The 14,086-nt window shown below is 49.0% G+C and overlaps 1 protein-coding gene across 1 annotated transcript in view; it reads left to right on the forward strand.

Annotated features, from left to right (window-relative positions):
- Positions 1-14,086, forward strand: part of efr3a (EFR3 homolog A (S. cerevisiae)) — a gene marked incomplete at its 3' end in the record, with an annotated part of 130,557 nt that overhangs the window by 49,711 nt on the left and 66,760 nt on the right. The window contains exons 3-5 of the mRNA XM_034104938.1: positions 3,708-3,784; positions 7,404-7,531; positions 7,668-7,818. Coding sequence (XP_033960829.1) covers positions 3,708-3,784; positions 7,404-7,531; positions 7,668-7,818 — 356 coding nt within the window. The remainder of the gene's footprint in view (positions 1-3,707; positions 3,785-7,403; positions 7,532-7,667; positions 7,819-14,086) is intronic.

Genomic DNA, 14,086 nt, shown 5'->3' on the forward strand with positions numbered 1-14,086 from the left:
GCAGGCATGTGTATGAGATGCTCAGAGACTGACCCCTGACCTGCTCTCAGTAACTAAGATAAGATGCTTTATTAGAGACATGTTGGGAAACGTTTGGGTTCTAGCTGCAATAAACAATATTAGAAATTAAACATCTCAAAATATAATTTTAAAAAGTAGAAAATGAAAACACGATTGAAGGGCTTTCGACACAATATATAGAAGTGTGTTAAATTCAGAATAAATGTGAAATGTAATAATATATTTCTCTAGCGCTTTTCTTGAACCCAAAGACGCTTAAATGTCCACGTGTGTCCACTTAATATTAACTACGACAACATGTCTGACCGAGTATTGATTTACATTATCTTAGTTTTCACTCTCACTGGGACTCATCACAATACCAGTACGTTCTTTAAGGGTCTTGTTTACTTGTAAGATCAGCATCTCTGGCTTCCTTCGGCCCAGTTTGGTGTGTGTGTGTGTGTGTGTGTGTGTGTGTGTGTGTGTGTGTGTGTGTGTGTGTGTGTGTGTGTGTGTGTGTGTGTGTGTGTGTGTGGTGTGTGTGTGTGTGTGTGTGTGTGTGTGTGTGTGTGTGTGTGTGTGTGTGTGTGTGTGTGTGTGTGTGTGTGTGTGTGTGTGTGTGTGTGTGTGTGTGTGTGTGTGTGTGTGTGTGTGTGTGTGTGTGTGTGTGTGTGTGTGTGTGTGTGTGTGTGTGTGTGTGTGTGTGTGTGGTTGAAAGGCAGTCCTTATCGTACGTCATCCTGTAGCCTTTTTTGCGTTGGTCTGCTGCTCCTTCGGGCACAATGCGCTGACATTTCACAGAAGACACTCTGTTCATTGATCAGGAAGGAAGGAACATTCACAGATCACACGTTGACCATGTTTACTGGTGCAACTTCAAACCAGAGTTCAATGCCATAAAGTATATGTCTGGGTTGGTCGGGACATTTAAACTTTCATCCCTGCTGATTGTTCTTTTTTTTAAATATCTTAAAGAGGCTGGTGGCCCAAAGCCAGAGAGAGCTGTATTTCAAGGGTGTGTAAGGAGATTATTACTGGGCATTATCTGGAAAAAAGGAAAATGATTGCAGTTGCTGTCAAGAAATGCTCTTATGACCGCACGGTCACATGACTTCACGTCACCACCGCTAAGCTAAAGGAGGCTAATGTTGGGCTATAAAGGAACTACAGCGCGGTCACATGACTTCACGTCACCACCGCTAAGCTAAAGGAGGCTAATGTTGGGCTATAAAGGAACTACAGCACGGTCACATGACTTCACGTCACCACCGCTAAGCTAAAGGAGGCTAATGTTGGGCTATAAAGGAACTACAGCACGGTCACATGACTTCACGTCACCACCGCTAAGCTAAAGGTGGCTAATGTTGGGCTATAAAGAAACTACAGCACGGTCACATGACTTCACGTCACCACCGCTAAGCTAAAGGGGGCTAATGTTGGGCTATAAAGGAACTACAGCACGGTCACATGACTTCACGTCACCACCGCTAAGCTAAAGGAGGCTAATGTTGGGCTATAAAGGAACTACAGCACGGTCACATGACTTCACCTCACCACCGCTAAGCTAAAGGAGGCTAATGTTGGGCTCTAAAGGAACTACAGCACGGTCACATGACTTCACGTCACCACCGCTAAGCTAAAGGTGGCTAATGTTGGGCTATAAAGGAACTACAGCACGGTCACATGACTTCACGTCACCACCGCTAAGCTAAAGGAGGCTAATGTTGGGCTATAAAGGAACTACAGCGCGGTCACATGACTTCACGTCACCACCGCTAAGCTAAAGGCGGCTAATGTTGGGCTATAAAGGAACTACAGCACGGTCACATGACTTCACGTCACCACCGCTAAGCTAAAGGCGGCTAATGTTGGGCAATAAAGGAACTACAGCACGGTCACATGACTTCACGTCACCACCGCTAAGCTAAAGGAGGCTAATGTTGGGCTATAAAGGAACTACAGCACGGTCACATGACTTCACGTCACCACCGCTAAGCTAAAGGAGGCTAATGTTGGGCGTGATGACGTTTAGTCGTCTCATTTAGACACTCGTTATCAACCAAAGTTTTTGAATTCACAAGTGGGGTATTTACTGATGTATTTTATGTCGTCGAACAAAACATGTAAATCTCTTCAGCTTTTGTTAATCACAGACCTTATGTCAGGCTAACAGCCAAACACACATTCAGAAAACCATTGACTTCCAGATGAGGGAACAGGAAGTGCGCTAATGTGCTGAAGTTTTGTGTTTCTTACATTTCAGTGCACATTGGAGTTGCAATCGAACATTTAAGAATGAGTTGAATGAATATTATTGACCTTGCCGGAGTAAACTAGTCCAAACCCCAGACGGTTTCTTGTTCCTCCTTTGTGATTTTATCAAAAGACCAAATTCTTTATAAATGTCAGTGAGCACAGTCCGTCTCTTTCGTGCAGTCTGCAGCCTCATGATGCTCCACTGGTAATCGTTCCTGCTGTGACTTTACCTTATTCCCCCCACACAACGCATGACTTCACTTTTATTGACTCAGACGCTGCTGCTGGTCGTACTCATTCATGTCAGTCAATACGAGATGACCTATTATCCCAGCAGTGTGTTGAATATAGAGTAGGTTTGGATTGTAGGGAGATAGGGTTGGAATAAAGATGTGTATGGAAAACACGTCGGTAAATACCTCACTGGTGAATTTAAAAACGGAGGTTGATAATAAGTGTCTAAATGAGACGACTAAACGTCATCACGCCCAACATTAGCCTCCTTTAGCTTAGCGGTGGTGACGTGGAGTCATGTGACCGTGCTGTAGTTCCTTTATAGCCCAACATTAGCCACCTTTAGCTTAGCGGAGGTGACGTGGAGTCATGTGACCGTGCTGTAGTTCCTTTATAGCCCAACATTAGCCACCTTTAGCTTAGCGGTGGTGATGTGAAGTCATGTGACCGTGCTGTAGTTCCTTTATAGCCCAACATTAGCCTCCTTTAGCTTAGCGGAGGTGACGTGGAGTCATGTGACCGTGCTGTAGTTCCTTTATAGCCCAACATTAGCCTCCTTTAGCTTAGCGGTGGTGACGTGAAGTCATGTGACCGTGCTGTAGTTCCTTTATAGCCCAACATTAGCCTCCTTTAGCTTAGCGGTGGTGACGTGAAGTCATGTGACCGTGCTGTAGTTCCTTTATAGCCCAACATTAGCCTCCTTTAGCTTAGCGGTGGAGACGTGAAGTCATGTGACCGTGCTGTAGTTCCTTTATAGCCCAACATTAGCCACCTTTAGCTTAGCGGTGGAGACGTGAAGTCATGTGACCGTGCTGTAGTTCCTTTATAGCCCAACATTAGCCTCCTTTAGCTTAGCGGTGGAGACGTGAAGTCATGTGACCGTGCTGTAGTTCCTTTATAGCCCAACATTAAATGCTGCCTTCAACTTCCCTCCACCACTATACTTGTGGTCCCTTTGATCAGATGAAAGTGTTGATATTGATCTCTTCTGCTGGAGATTTTACGAAGTTAGTTTGAAGGTCCATCAATTCTTCGCTGTCAAGTAGGACTGTTTGTCCTCTCAAGTCTTTTCATTTTCATCGCAATCTTCCCGTCTCTGTGCTCCTTGCAGCCTCCATCCGATGCACATTCCCTTCAGTTTGACCCGATGGTAGCCGTTTATGATGAAGTCAGTGTAACCTCTGCTAATAATCATGCTTTGCTCTGTGTTGCAGGAGTGTGTGGCTGCTGTGGGCCGCTGAGGCCGAGGTACAAACGCCTGGTGGACAACATCTTCCCTGAGGACCCCAAAGTGAGTCACCTTCACCTTAAATGACGGTTATTATAATCAAGATACCGGGCCAATATGTGAACTCTGACTTCTCAGACTCAATTGTTCTCTAACAGCCAATACCTTTGAATAAAGTAGACAATGGTCCCATTTTTCAATAAGAGGTGAATAAATACCTGCTTCTTGCTAATCTTGATATAGTGGAATCGGCACTAAATATTCCTTATTGTTATTCAAACATGTTCCTTAAAGCTGCTCTACTCAACATTGCATGAGACAGAAGTTGATATATATCGTGAAGTGGGATGCTAGAGATTGTCGTGGCTTCCTTTCTTGCTTTCTATCCAAGCCACTTTGGCACCTTTACAGACATTTCTAAATATAAATATAAATTGTAAAACCTTTTAGACATCAAACAAAGAAAACAGGCCTATCGTCAAAACAAATTAAACAGAAGAGCAAAACTCAAATAAAAAAACAAACCACGTAGGTGGTCTTTCTTGTAACTTTAACGGTAGCGCCCCGTCCACACAGCAGCTTTGAAAACATCTTGAAAAACTTGGAGCTGGGCGTGTCCTTGAGCTTGGGGATTTTTTGCGAGCAACGCGACCAACAACCAATCACATGAATCTCCCGCCCCCGACACACAAAGCAAAAAACCCCGGGGATTTTATGGGAGCAATATATATATATATATAAACTCCCCAAACAGGCGAAAGCCTACCAGTTTCCCCCACTGCCTCTGCCTCCTCCCTCCATGCCTGGTTCCTCCGGTTTGTATCCCGGTAATAGTTCTGGTCGTAAAGAACCGGGTGATTTGCTCCCGTAACTTCTCGTTTGGAATATGAGGAAATGAACTGCGGTCTGGCTCTCCCTGCTTACACGCGGTTTGATTGGCTAGCGCTTCTACTGGCAGATTTGCATAAACGTGTTTGATTGGCTGACGCTTCCAGCTCAGCTTCAAAAGTTGAACATCGCTCAACTTTTGAATCCTGGAGATCCTGGACATCCTGGAAATCTTCGCTTCGCTCCCCCACAATGCAGTTCAGCGAAAAGCGAGGCAAAGTGACGTCATCCCCTATTCAAAGTCAATGTGCAGAGAAGCGTTGGAAGATGTTTTTAATGCTGCTGTGTGGACGGGCCGTAACTAAAATGTAGGGCTGCACGATTTGGGGAAATAATCTAATTGCGATTTTTCTGACAGATATTGCGATTCGATTTGCGATATTTGTTTTGAAGCGACCCAACGGAAGTTTATTGTAAATTGCGGCCCATATCTCCGGCTAGGAAGGTCGCATCAACGTGCTCCCGTCTCTAGCAGCCCGAGCTACGAGTGAAAGAACTAAACTTACATGAAGCTTCCGTTGCTTTAAAGTCGAGCTTCAGTTTCAGATTCTCCCTGTGATAGAAACACGTGATGGAGCATTGCTAACCTGACCCAGATGCTTTCACCATCTGAAGCTCCACTGGAAGCCATCTGGAAAAGTATTTCAAAAATACTTGGCAGGTGATTGGATCAATCTGTCAATCACCTTCTATCATGGGCCACTTCTGATTGGTTAACAATCGCTGGTACATGTGGAGCTCAGCACTTCTGATTGGTTAACAATGGCTGGTACATGTGGAGCTCAGCACTTCTGATTGGTTAACAATGGCTGGTACATGTGGAGCTCAGCACTTCTGATTGGTTAACAATGGCTGGTACATGTGGAGCTCAGCACTTCTGATTGGTTAACAATGGCTGGTACATGTGGAGCTCAGCACTTCTGATTGGTTAACAATGGCTGATACATGTGGAGCTCAGCACTTCTGATTGGTGTGGATGACTGACACACAAGAAGAACAAAAAAAGAAAACTGTTAAATACTGTGCACTTAAGTAACAGGGCTGACCTAGAGGGGTATAAGATAAGATAAGATTATATATATATATATATATATATGGCGCGTGTTGCATTGTGGGTATCTCGTGACGTCACTGTGTGTGCAAGAATTGACCGCCATTCACGTTGATTTCCCCCTAAAGTGGGCGGGGCCGTACTTTTCGCCCCCGAAGTGACGTTGGTGTCACTCTCATCCATATAGATACGTTTTGTTATATATCCGAGACGTACAATGTATGCCTAAAGATAGCCAGAAAGACGTCTGCGTGGCTCTGCCGCTGCATTATGTTGTCACCCGGTGTTTCTCCGTGAAACCTCCTCCTCCGGAGAGATTTCCAGACTCAACACGGAGATAATTAGAGCCTCGAGATGAGTCATTTTATTAAACACGACACGGCTCTGATAACACGACACGTTTATTATCATGCGTGTGATCCCTCGACCCCGGGTAATTCATCGCTAATTGTGTACACAAGCTGGACGACACACGAGGGAGGGGTTTATTCTCCTCTCATCCTCAGCACGATATGCTCTCCAGGGGAATGGGAAGGGTCGAGACCTCGTCATTTAATTATGAGTCTGAATGTGTCTCGGGGGGAGAGTTTCTCCCCATTAACCCCCCCCCCCTCTTTATGTTTGACACCTGCTGATGATGGATGCATATGTTCTGTCTGTTGTGATGTCCAATGGGAGCCTGCAGTGACACGAGGCCTTTAAAGCGTTTCCGAAAGGTCAATGAATCGAGCGAGAAGTGCCTTTTGTGTTGTGTTGGAATAAAGCCTGTAAAGGATCAGAATAAGAAGATATTATTTATCCTGAAAGAAATACGGTTTTGTGAACATTTCTTAATTTTAAAAATATATCTAAAAGATTTATATAAACAAAATAGGAATATGAAAATAAGAGGTTAAAAGAAGAATTTGAAGTATAAAATAAAGATATGTATATAGAAACATAAAAGGTTAAAGGGGACCTATCACGCAAAATGCACTTTGTGATGTCTTCTCTCCATCACCACGTGTCCCCGGTGTGTCCCCGGTGCGTCCCCCGTGTGTCCCCGGTGTGTCGGGGAACTCATGCAGCGTCAGGAAATAACCCCTCTCTCTTTTCCTCCGTACCCAAATCTCTAAAAACGGGGAACAACGGAGCTGATCCTGATTCGCGTCCGATATGACGTAATATCTGAAATGTGGACCCACGGCCCAATCAGAAACGTTGCTATCAGAAACAACGCCCGACTGTTTTGGACGTAATATGGTCGGTGTTCACATTAGCATCGCTAACACTCAGAGCTAACCTGTGCTGGAGAGCATGTGTGTGAAGAAGCAGGAAGTAGAAAGGAACTCACCTTGTGGTATAACCGGGAGAGAGAAAGCCTTTGAGCTCCAGACTGTTTCAGAGCCTTGATAATCCATGATACGGCGTTTCATCACGGCAGCATTTAGTCTAGACGGTAGCTGCCGGGTCCCGCGTGAGCTCAGACCCTCCTCTTTAAAGCTTTATCCCAGAATCAGCACTTTAGAAACAGGAAGTGAAACAGAGGGATATGAGGCGTGGCTAGACACTTCATAGACATGTGCTATTGCCTAAGGTAGCGTGATCGGTGACCTTTAAAGTAAAATGTCCAATAAAACTAATTGAAGAGAATACTCGTATGTATATACACTTTAGAAGTTAAAGTACGTCTTTGCAGTGAAAAGATAAATAGAAAATGTATCTACTTTGATTCCCTGCACGTTGGTCTCTGTTCCTCTGCAGGATGGCCTCAGTAAGTCTGACATGGAGAAACTCACCTTCTACGCCGTCTCTGCTCCGGAGAAGCTGGACCGCATCGGAGCGTACCTCGCCGAGAAGCTGAGCCGGGACGTGGTGCGACACCGATACGGGTCAGTTTCCTATTGTATTTAAATAACATCCTGCTTATGTTGCGTTAACACAAAGTGTCTGTCTTTGGCTGTCACACATGTCAGTCTGCCCTCTGTGGGAGGGACAACGGGATCCTGATTCTGATTGGTTGTTCAGGAACGTGGTGATCGCCATGGAGGCTCTGGACCAGCTGCTGATGGCCTGCCACTCTCAGAGCATCAAGCCCTTCGTGGAGAGTTTCCTGCACATGGTGGCCAAACTGCTGGAGTCCGGAGAGCCGGACCTGCAGGTGCTGGGGACGAACTCGGTAAGACCTCGTCTACGGTAAGACCTCGCCTACGGTAAGACCTCGCCTGCGATAAGACCTCGCCTGCTATAAGACCTCGCCTACGATAAGACCTCGTCTGCTATAAGACCTCGCCTACGATAAGACCTCGTCTGCTATAAGACCTCGTCTGCTATAAGACCTCGTCTGCTATAAGACCTCGTCTACGATAAGACCTCGCCTACGATAAGACCTCGTCTGCTATAAGACCTCGTCTGCTATAAGACCTCGTCTGCTATAAGACCTCGCCCGCTATAAGACCTCGTCTACAATAAGACCTCGCCTACGATAAGACCTCGTCTGCTATAAGACCTCGTCTGCTATAAGACCTCGTCTGCGATAAGACCTCGCCTGCTATAAGACCTCGCCTACGATAAGACCTCGTCTGCTATAAGACCTCGCCTGCGATAAGACCTCGCCCGCTATAAGACCTCGTCTACAATAAGACCTCGCCTACGATAAGACCTCGTCTGCTATAAGACCTCGTCTGCTATAAGACCTCGTCTGCTATAAGACCTCGTCTGCTATAAGACCTCGCCTGCGATAAGACCTCGTCTGCTATAAGACCTCGTCTACAATAAGACCTCGCCTACGATAAGACCTCGTCTGCTATAAGACCTCGTCTGCTATAAGACCTCGTCTACAATAAGACCTCGCCTACGATAAGACCTCGTCTGCTATAAGACCTCGTCTGCTATAAGACCTCGCCTGCGATAAGACCTCGCCCGCTATAAGACCTCGTCTACAATAAGACCTCGCCTACGATAAGACCTCGTCTGCTATAAGACCTCGTCTGCTATAAGACCTCGTCTGCTATAAGACCTCGTCTGCTATAAGACCTCGTCTGCTATAAGACCTCGTCTGCTATAAGACCTCGTCTGCTATAAGACCTCGCCTGCGATAAGACCTCGTCTACGATAAGACCTCGCCTACGATAAGACCTCGTCTGCTATAAGACCTCGTCTGCTATAAGACCTCGTCTGCTATAAGACCTCGCCCGCTATAAGACCTCGCCCGCTATAAGACCTCGCCCGCGATAAGACCTCGCCCGCGATAAGACCTCGTCTGCTATAAGACCTCGTCTGCTATAAGACCTCGCCCGCTATAAGACCTCGCCCGCTATAAGACCTCGCCCGCTATAAGACCTCGCCCGCTATAAGACCTCGCCCGCTATAAGACCTCGTCTGCTATAAGACCCCCGTCCGCTATAAGACCTCGTCTGCTATAAGACCTCGTCTGCTATAAGACCTCGTCTGCTATAAGACCTCGCCCGCTATAAGACCTCGCCCGCTATAAGACCTCGCCCGCTATAAGACCTCGCCCGCGATAAGACCTCGCCCGCGATAAGACCTCGTCCGCTATAAGACCTCGTCTGCTATAAGACCTCGCCCGCTATAAGACCTCGCCCGCTATAAGACCTCGCCCGCTATAAGACCTCGTCCGCTATAAGACCTCGTCCGCTATAAGACCTCGTCTGCTATAAGACCTCGTCTGCTATAAGACCTCGCCTGCTATAAGACCTCGCCCGCTATAAGACCCCGTCCGCTATAAGACCTCGCCCGCTATAAGACCTCGCCCGCTATAAGACCTCGTCTGCTATAAGACCTCGTCTGCTATAAGACCTCGCCTGCTATAAGACCTCGCCCGCTATAAGACCTCGCCCGCTATAAGACCTCGTCTGCTATAAGACCTCGCCCGCTATAAGACCTCGCCCGCTATAAGACCTCGTCTGCTATAAGACCCCCGTCCGCTATAAGACCCCGTCCGCTATAAGACCCCGTCCGCTATAAGACCCCGTCCGCTATAAGACCCCGCCTGCTATAAGACCCCGTCTGCTATAAGACCTCGCCTGCTATAAGACCCCGTCTGCTATAAGACCTCGTCTGCTATAAGACCCCGTCTGCTATAAGACCCCGTCCGCTATAAGACCCCGTCCGCTATAAGACCCCGCCTGCTATAAGACCTCGCCTGCTATAAGACCCCGTCTGCTATAAGACCTCGTCTGCTATAAGACCCCGTCTGCTATAAGACCTCGCCTGCTATAAGACCCCGTCCGCTATAAGACCCCGCCTGCTATAAGACCTCGTCTGCTATAAGACCTCGTCTGCTATAAGACCTCGCCCGCTATAAGACCTCGCCCGCTATAAGACCTCGCCCGCTATAAGACCTCGCCTGCTATAAGACCTCGCCCGCGATAAGACCTCGCCCGCGATAAGACCTCGTCTGCTATAAGACCTCGTCTGCTATAAGACCTCGCCCGCTATAAGACCTCGCCCGCTATAAGACCTCGTCTGCTATAAGACCCTCGTCTGCTATAAGACCCCCGTCCGCTATAAGACCTCGTCTGCTATAAGACCTCGTCTGCTATAAGACCTCGTCTGCTATAAGACCTCGCCCGCTATAAGACCTCGCCCGCTATAAGACCTCGCCCGCTATAAGACCTCGCCCGCGATAAGACCTCGCCCGCGATAAGACCTCGCCCGCTATAAGACCTCGTCCGCTATAAGACCTCGTCTGCTATAAGACCTCGTCTGCTATAAGACCTCGTCTGCTATAAGACCTCGTCTGCTATAAGACCTCGTCTGCTATAAGACCTCGTCTGCTATAAGACCTCGCCCGCTATAAGACCTCGCCCGCTATAAGACCTCGCCCGCTATAAGACCTCGCCCGCGATAAGACCTCGCCCGCTATAAGACCTCGCCCGCGATAAGACCTCGCCCGCGATAAGACCTCGTCTGCTATAAGACCTCGTCTGCTATAAGACCTCGCCCGCTATAAGACCTCGCCCGCTATAAGACCTCGTCTGCTATAAGACCTCGTCTGCTATAAGACCTCGTCTGCTATAAGACCTCGTCTGCTATAAGACCTCGCCCGCTATAAGACCTCGCCCGCTATAAGACCTCGTCCGCTATAAGACCTCGTCTGCTATAAGACCTCGTCCTGCTATAAGACCTCGCCCGCTATAAGACCTCGCCCGCTATAAGACCTCGTCTGCTATAAGACCTCGCCTGCTATAAGACCTCGCCCGCTATAAGACCTCGCCCGCTATAAGACCTCGTCTGCTATAAGACCTCGTCTGCTATAAGACCTCGCCCGCTATAAGACCTCGCCCGCTATAAGACCTCGTCTGCTATAAGACCCCCGTCCGCTATAAGACCCCGTCTGCTATAAGACCCCGTCCGCTATAAGACCCCGTCCGCTATAAGACCTCGCCCGCTATAAGACCTCGTCTGCTATAAGACCTCGTCTGCTATAAAACCTCGCCCGCTATAAGACCTCGCCCGCGATAAGACCTCGTCTGCTATAAGACCTCGCCTGCTATAAGACCTCGCCCGCTATAAGACCTCGCCCGCTATAAGACCTCGTCTGCTATAAGACCTCGTCTGCTATAAGACCCCCGTCCGCTATAAGACCCCGTCTGCTATAAGACCTCGTCTGCTATAAGACCTCGCCCGCTATAAGACCTCGCCCGCTATAAGACCTCGTCTGCTATAAGACCCCCGTCCGCTATAAGACCCCGTCTGCTATAAGACCCCGTCCGCTATAAGACCCCGTCCGCTATAAGACCCCGCCTGCTATAAGACCCCGTCTGCTATAAGACCTCGTCTGCTATAAGACCCCGTCCGCTATAAGACCCCGTCTGCTATAAGACCCCGTCCGCTATAAGACCCCGCCTGCTATAAGACCTCGCCTGCTATAAGACCCCGTCTGCTATAAGACCTCGCCTGCTATAAGACCTCGTCTGCTATAAGACCTCGTCTGCTATAAGACCTCGTCTGCTATAAGACCCCGCCCGCTATAAGACCCCGTCTGCTATAAGACCTCGCCCGCTATAAGACCTCGCCCGCTATAAGACCTCGCCCGCTATAAGACCTCGTCTGCTATAAGACCTCGCCCGCTATAAGACCCCGTCTGCTATAAGACCCCGTCTGCTATAAGACCTCGTCTGCTATAAGACCCCGTCCGCTATAAGACCTCGTCCGCTATAAGACCTCGTCCGCTATAAGACCCCGTCTGCTATAAGACCTCGTCTGCTATAAGACCCCGTCTGCTACAAGACCTCGTCTGCTATAAGACCCCGTCTGCTATAAGACCTCGCCTGCTATAAGACCCCGTCTGCTATAAGACCTCGCCTGCTATAAGACCTCGTCTGCTATAAGACCCCGCCTGCTATAAGACCCCGTCTGCTATAAGACCTCGTCTGCTATAAGACCTCGTCTGCTATAAGACCCCGTCTGCTATAAGACCCCGCCTGCTATAAGACCCCGTCTGCTATAAGACCTCGCCTGCTATAAGACCTCGTCTGCTATAAGACCTCGCCTGCTATAAGACCTCGTCTGCTATAAGACCCCGCCTGCTATAAGACCTCGCCTGCTATAAGACCCCGTCTGCTATAAGACCCCGTCTGCTATAAGACCTCGCCTGCTATAAGACCTCGTCTGCTATAAGACCCCGCCCGCTATAAGACCTCGTCTGCTATAAGACCTCGCCTGCTATAAGACCCCGTCTGCTATAAGACCTCGCCTGCGATAAGACCTCGCCTGCTATAAGACCTCGTCTGCTATAAGACCTCGCCTGCGATAAGACCTCGCCCGCTATAAGACCCCGTCTGCTATAAGACCTCGCCTGCTATAAGACCTCGTCTGCTATAAGACCTCGCCCGCTATAAGACCTCGCCCGCTATAAGACCTCGCCCGCTATAAGACCTCGCCCGCTATAAGACCTCGTCCGCTATAAGACCCCGTCCGCTATAAGACCCCGTCCGCTATAAGACCTCGCCTGCTATAAGACCTCGTCTGCTATAAGACCCCGCCCGCTATAAGACCTCGTCTGCTATAAGACCTCGTCCGCTATAAGACCCCGTCCGCTATAAGACCCCGTCTGCTATAAGACCTCGCCTGCTATAAGACCTCGTCTGCTATAAGACCCCGCCCGCTATAAGACCTCGTCTGCTATAAGACCCCGTCTGCTATAAGACCCCGTCTGCTATAAGACCTCGCCTGCTATAAGACCTCGTCTGCTATAAGACCCCGCCCGCTATAAGACCTCGTCTGCTATAAGACCTCGCCTGCTATAAGACCCCGTCTGCTATAAGACCTCGCCTGCGATAAGACCTCGCCTGCTATAAGACCTCGTCTGCTATAAGACCCCGTCTGCTATAAGACCTCGCCTGCGATAAGACCTCGCCCGCTATAAGACCCCGTCTGCTATAAGACCTCGCCTGCTATAAGACCTCGCCCGCTATAAGACCTCGCCCGCTATAAGACCTCGCCCGCTATAAGACCTCGCCCGCTATAAGACCTCGTCCGCTATAAGACCCCGTCCGCTATAAGACCTCGCCCGCTATAAGACCTCGCCCGCTATAAGACCTCGCCCGCTATAAGACCTCGTCCGCTATAAGACCCCGTCCGCTATAAGACCTCGCCCGCTATAAGACCTCGTCCGCTATAAGACCCCGTCTGCTATAAGACCTCGTCTGCTATAAGACCTCGCCTGCGATAAGACCTCGCCCGCTATAAGACCTCGCCCGCTATAAGACCTCGCCCGCTATAAGACCTCGCCCGCTATAAGACCTCGCCTGCGATAAGACCTCGCCCGCTATAAGACCCCGTCTGCTATAAGACCTCGTCTGCTATAAGACCTCGCCTGCGATAAGACCTCGCCCGCTATAAGACCTCGCCCGCTATAAGACCTCGCCCGCTATAAGACCTCGCCTGCTATAAGACCTCGCCTGCGATAAGACCTCGCCCGCTATAAGACCCCGTCTGCTATAAGACCTCGCCTGCGATAAGACCTCGCCCGCTATAAGACCTCGCCCTGCGATAAGACCTCGCCTGCGATAAGACCTCGCCTGCGATAAGACTTCGCCTGTGTAGTGTCTCCAGCTGTGTGCGTCACTCTTTAGTGTCCCCAGCTGTGTGCGTCACTCTTTAGTGTCCCCTGGTCTCCAGCTGTGTGCGTCACTCTTTAGTGTCTCCAGCTGTGTGCATCACTCTTTAGTGTCCCCTGGTCTCCAGCTGTGTGCGTCACTCTTTAGTGTCTCCAGCTGTGTGCGTCACTCTTTAGTGTCCCCAGCTATGTGCGTCACTCTTTAGTGTCCCCTGTCTTCACGTGGAACCTTTGTGTTTTTATATCTGCATCCTTTCTGAAGCTGCAGCGCGTTTCTCCTGATGGAAGAGGTTAAGGACGTTGTAGCGCATTGTTGCATGAAGCCATAACACACACACACACACACACACACACACACACA

The sequence above is a fragment of the Pseudochaenichthys georgianus genome, chromosome 17 (assembly GCF_902827115.2).
Source record: "Pseudochaenichthys georgianus chromosome 17, fPseGeo1.2, whole genome shotgun sequence".
NCBI classification, from domain to species: Eukaryota; Metazoa; Chordata; class Actinopteri; order Perciformes; family Channichthyidae; genus Pseudochaenichthys; species Pseudochaenichthys georgianus.